The sequence below is a fragment of the Gymnoscopelus braueri genome (assembly GCF_963280865.1).
Source record: "Gymnoscopelus braueri genome assembly, chromosome: 20".
Classification (NCBI taxonomy): Eukaryota; Metazoa; Chordata; class Actinopteri; order Myctophiformes; family Myctophidae; genus Gymnoscopelus; species Gymnoscopelus braueri.
The window spans coordinates 38,726,657-38,732,656 of record NC_137622.1 but is presented as its reverse complement, the minus strand read 5'-3'; the positions used below and the strand labels follow the sequence as shown (position 1 = coordinate 38,732,656).

General features: G+C 40.5%; 1 protein-coding gene across 2 annotated transcripts in view; it reads right to left on the bottom strand.

Moving 5' to 3' along the window:
• atoh8 (atonal bHLH transcription factor 8) overlaps window positions 1–6,000 on the bottom strand; it is a 151,306-nt gene that overhangs the window by 139,463 nt on the left and 5,843 nt on the right. For both annotated transcript variants that reach the window (XR_013932198.1, XM_080415314.1), the window contains exon 3: window positions 4,176–4,370. Coding sequence is in view for 1 of the 2 variants with exons in the window: in XM_080415314.1 (XP_080271440.1) it covers window positions 4,176–4,370 (195 nt within the window). In the remaining variant the exon portion in view is untranslated. The remainder of the gene's footprint in view (window positions 1–4,175; window positions 4,371–6,000) is intronic.

Below are 6,000 nucleotides of genomic sequence, written 5' to 3'. Positions count from 1 at the left end.
AGAGAGAGAGGTGGGGGGGCTGTTAAATCAGTGGTTCTCAAACTTTTTCATGCCAAGGCAAGGACCCCCAAATTGATTGACCCCCCCCCATCTGAAAATGTTTTGTGCCAAAAAAAATCAAAGATGTTAAAAAAAAAAGCAGATGAAAAAACTCGAGCTTGTATATCTGCCATTTTTGAATAGACAACGTATAAAATATGGATAAAGGGGTAACCCCCCCCCCCCCCCCACAAGGACCCCACTTTGAGAACCACTGGGATAAAGAGAAGGAACTCAACATGATTGTGGTGTGAAGTTGGACATGGATTCATCGACATCACCTTGAATGAAGTTCAAGTGTTCTCATCATGAGCCCCTTCAACTTTCAATTCAAGAAAAATCTAAATGAGAAATATCCTTGATTTGTTTTTGTTTAAAGCGGAACTATATATATATTTTTTTAATGAATAAGATGTAATTTTGTCCAATCTTTATGGTAGAGTATGTTGATACAATATAACTTAATTGGGGTGGTTGTATTTTGTCTCCCTGCTCTTCTATTGAGATTGTGTCAAAGGTCATGTCTCACCTAGACCCAGGATCTGACAAGAATTTTTACCTGATGGTCAAGATTCAATTTATCCCTTGAGCAAGCAGGAGGGCTCCATTAGCTCAATGGTAAAAATGACAGCACTTGAGCAAGAAACTGGGTTCAAATCCGGGGGAAGATGAGGAAAGTTACAAACATTTTTTTAAATGATGATGATCACAAGAAGTTATGCTGGGTTTTGTTTCCCATGGTATTTTCTCTTCCAAATAGATTTTGAATTTCTTTATTAGTTTTCTTCTTAACGTTTCTTGATTGATGAGGAGCGAGGATAGGATTAGTTAAACTGCCCTTTCAAGCATTATTGTTAACTTTAAATGTTTTATTATTTTCCTATTATAAGTTTTATTATGTTTATTTTATGTATGTGTTGTCTTTTAACTGTTCGAAATAAACCAAATCAATCAATTAATCAATCAATCAATCAATCAATGTCTTCACAAACATTTGGCCCTTATATCTGCATCCTTATGTATGCAATGGTTCTCAAACGTTTTAATTTCAAAGATCCCCATAACTCTGAGAGTGTGCAAATGAGGTCCATTTAGTTAAATTTTGAGCACCAGTGTCCCCCCCCCCCCCCCCCAAGGAACCCTGGACCGCACCTCTACTGTGTTGATGGAGTAATTATTCTATTTCTTGAATGCATGATCTGCTGAGTTTTTTTTTTTAGAACAAAATGGGCAACTTAAGACGAGTAGAAAATCAGACAGCTTATTGGGAATTAGAGACCAGATTATCTGAAATCTAAAACTAAATGTATGAAACTTTTCAGTTCTGATTAAACAAAGAAGCTGTTATTTCTTCAAAATGCAACATGTGCCTCATAGATGTAGCGTTGGATCAAGGTCATTTTTGTTGATGAGCGCGCGTGTGTGTCTGTGTCCGTGCAAGCATACGCGCGTGTACCTACAGTATGTGTGTTTGACACACTGCTTAGTTCTGTGATCCATGCATTAAGATATGCAGGAAGTGTTTGTGCGTGCGTGCGTGCACATGCGAACGTGCATCTATGTGTGTTTGACACACTGCTTAGTTCTGTGATCCATGCATTAAGATATGCAGGAAGTGTTTGTGCGTGCGTGCGTGCACATGCGAACGTGCATCTATGTGTGTTTGACACACTGCTTAGTTCTGTGATCCATGCATTAAGATATGCAGGAAGTGCTTGTGTGCGTGTGTGTGTGTGTGTGTGTGTGTGTGTGTGTGTGTGTGTGTGTGTGTGTGTGTGTGTGTGTGTGTGTGTGTGTGCGTGTGCATGTGTGTGTGTGTGTGTGTGTTTGTATGAGAGAGAGAGAGAGAGAGAGAGAGAGAGAGAGAGAAAGAGAGGAAGTTCACAAGCAGTTTAGCAGGCTGCTGGTGTCGTAAAGAGTCACCCTGGACATTCATCAGAACTTTATTCTCAAACACACACACACACACACACACACACACACACACACACACACACACACACACACACACACACACACACACACACACACACACACACACACACACACACACACGCACACACGCACACACACGCACACACTTGGCAGTACATCCAGTTCTGCAGAACTGTTGATGAAGATGATTTACCCTAATTTGCTGATTGGTCACAAGAGTGCAGCACTGCCTTCTAATTGGTCAAACAAACTCATTGATCTTGTGTCGTGACACAAGTAACACATGTACACACACACACGCACGCAAACACGCACACACGCACACACTAAGTTGGGGAGACAAAGGGGTAAAAAAAATTTATACATAAAAAATTGATGACTGTGCAAACTGCAAAGGTGCGAGCATCTTCAGCAGTCCAGGTGTCACATCAGAGACACACAACGTGTCAAATCCACTGGCCTTTCGGGTCGTCTATCCCATTAAGACCGGGAACGCATCTGTGTCATTTTAAAGATAGCAGATATACAAGCTGCCAGTTATAGGTAACAACGCGAATCGGCCTGTTATAGCACCAACATGAGGCTGATTCGGCCTGGCCTAGACAAAAATTATTGGATACTCTAAAATTGAAAAAGAAGAAAAAAGAGAGTAACACGGGTGATCCTTTTTGGCTCGTTTGCTAAGATAGTAGCATGCGCGTCCATACAGGCCAATGCTGTTGACAGATTCTTCTCACGCAGTAATAAATGCTATCTTTCTGCTAGAGGATAACCTGTGACTATGACCACATCCGACTACCAGAGGAGTGCTGAAATGTAAAAACAACCGAATACACAACAAGCCAGGACGCTATGTTTTAGGTTTCCTAGAAAGGCCACCTGATAAGCCTGTTTGGGCTTTTTGGGCCTCTCCGGCACATTATCTTTCTTATTCTTTGTTACTGTACCTTACTTTCTTTTAAGCATCTTGCCTTATCCTCTCTTTTCTCATGTGTTTTTGTTTTTAACTAATTTATGCGCATATAAATAAACAAAAAATAAATAAACTATGCCAAAGAGCAGAAAACCACTGAAGTTTTCTTAAGTAAATTAAAAAAAGTAAAGTAAAAAGAAAATGTTAAAGTGTATAGATATTCGACCAGGTGACAGCACAAGTATCGCTGTCATTGCTTAATTGACGAATACCCATGTATCACTATTTATGTATCAGCAAGAATCATAAAAAGCGTCTCCTTTTTTGCAATGTTGAGGATATTTTGGCAGAAATTTGCCATTTCCTTCTGCTTTTCTAACGTGGCAAACTGTGAATCACACAAAACATACTTCCAAGAATTCCACTCCCGTTCTGATCAGGAGGCGTAGTTACATGCATTGTCTATTAGCGAGGAGTGATTGATCGATCGATAAACCTCTATTGATCCCGCGAGGAAAATTCAATTGTCATAGCAGCACCTCAGTATGTACATCTAAGCGTTAAGAAGAAAACAATAATGACAAAAGGAGTAAATAGGCAGTAATGTACAGGGATTAGAAATAAGATACAAAAACAAAGGAGATTTAGGGTTACGCTCTGGCCCTCTGCACTTGGACTTGCATGGTGTATGAGCTATTCTGGTCTTCTGCAGGTCTTAATATAAAAGTAGTCAAAGTGTACCTAAACAATCCAATAGTACAGTGTGTGCGTGCGCTCGTGCGTGTACGCATGTTTACAATGTTGTCCGACTCCTAATTATGCATAAATATCTTTTGAAAATAGCAGATCTACAAGCTCACAATGCGTCGCATTGTGAGCTTGTAGATCGGCTATTTTAAAATGGCCGAAACGTATATGGGGCTGAAGTGGTTAACTTACGTTTTGCGATAATAATCAAAATCTTCAAAGTAACTAGCAACTCAAGTTTTAAAATAATTGTAGTGGAGTAAAAGTACAATAGTTGTCTGAGATGTAGTGGTGTAGAAGTATTGGACATTGGAAATACTCAAGTGAAGTACAAATATCTCAATATTTTACTTAAGTACAGTACATAAGTAAATGTACATAGTTACTTTCCACCACTGCTCCCAGTCAAACGTTTGACTTATTGGGACGTCCGTCCCAATAAGTCACCCGTTTGCCATCTTGTGAGTGAGAAACGAGTTGCATAATAATGGTGACAGAGCCCTATAACGATGACGCCCCGACCCAAAACACACACACATACCTTTCTCTTCTTACTGCGTCCCTCGGCCTGCAGCGTCCTGGTGCACTGCTCCACGCACTGGGAGAACGAGAGGCTACTGTGCTCAGAGGGGCTGTAGTCCAGCTCGGCCAGCTGGGCCAGGGACAGGATGTAGTTGCACGCTATGCGCAGGATGGCCAACTTGGACAGCTTCTGGCCGTACGAGTAGCACGGCACCTGGAGAGAGAGAGAGAGAGAGAGAGAGAGAGAGAGAGAGAGAGAGAGAGGATGGAGATGGACAGAAAGGCAGAGAGAGGAGGACATAGTTGGGTGAGAGACTTTTAAGTTTTGACATATTTTGCTTACAGCATTGCATTGTGACACAGTGACAGAGAGAGAAAGAGAGAGACGTTGAGAGAGTGATAGAGAGACAGAGAGAGGCAGAGATGGACAGACAGACAGACAGACAGACAGACAGACAGACAGACAGACAGACAGACAGTGACAGACTGAGACACACAGTTGAACACGTCACACAGAATAGCAGGTTTAACTGAACGTTAAAAAAAACCCACATCACCTAAACAGTGTGTGTGTGTGTGTGTGTGTGTGTGTGTGTGTGTGTGTGTGTGTGTGTGTGTGTGTGTGTGTGTGTGTGTGTGTGTGTGTGTGTGTGTGTGTGTGTGTGTGTGTGTGTGTGTGTGTGTGTGTGTGTGTGTGTGTGTGTGTGTGCGCGCGTGTGGTAGGTACCAATTAGGGCTGTCGCGATTACAAATTTAAGTTGACTTGTCACTCAAATAATTGCGATTACCGATCTAATTGTGTGTTTGGCATTTAACATCGGAACATAATAGCTTCGTAATCAAACATTTCACAACTCATATATGACAAATAACTGAAATAAACAAAGACATTATTTACATATTTAATAATTTTATTTGATACATGTAAAAAAAATAGCTGATCTACAAGCCTACAACGCGTCACAAAGTGACGCGTTGTAAGCTTGAAGATCTGCTATTTATTTTAATTTTAATATTTGAAAATGTGTGAAACTTTTTCAACATGGAAACGATTATGACGATTATGCATCTCAAATAATTGTGATTAGATGATTGTGTAATAATTGTGACAGGCCTATAGCACCTATATGACAGGAGCACTATATTAACTCTTTCATTGCCACACTTATTTCAGACTGTGTCGTCCCAGTGCCAGGAAAAAGGTGAATTTTTCCTCCGTTTGTTCTTTAACATTGAAGTGAATGGAGCAGCAATTTTTTGGATAGCGTTATCTCCTAGTTCCTTTGAGATAAACAACAACAAAAAAAAATAATATATATATATTATTATTTTTTTTTTTAAATTATTATTATTATTATTATTTTTTTAATATTTTCGTCATTTACGTACGTGGCCATGATAGCCATAGAGCCATCGGACGGGAATTCCCGTTTTTGGCAGTTAAAGAGTTAATGAGGCTATAGTGGGCACCACAGTGAGAGCCTGTATTCAATGCAAAAGTTGATAAATCCCACAAAAAAACAAACGGTCTACTGCGGATGGCCAGAGGAGGTCACCTACAGCATTGGTTCTCAAAGTGGGTCCTTGAGGGAGTTCCAGGGGGTCCCCAGCTAAATGATGGATAGGACCCAAATGGACCCATACGGGTCTGTAACTCTGAGAGTGTAACAAATGGAACCAAATGGACCCTAACGGGTCCACACACTCTCGGAGTTACATTAACATTGATTTTACAATATAAATTGGGGTCCCGGAGATATAAATGCCATTGAATGGGGGTCCGCAGCCTAATAATGCACGTCAAACTGGGGCTACTTGTAATGAAAATGGTTGAGAATCACTGC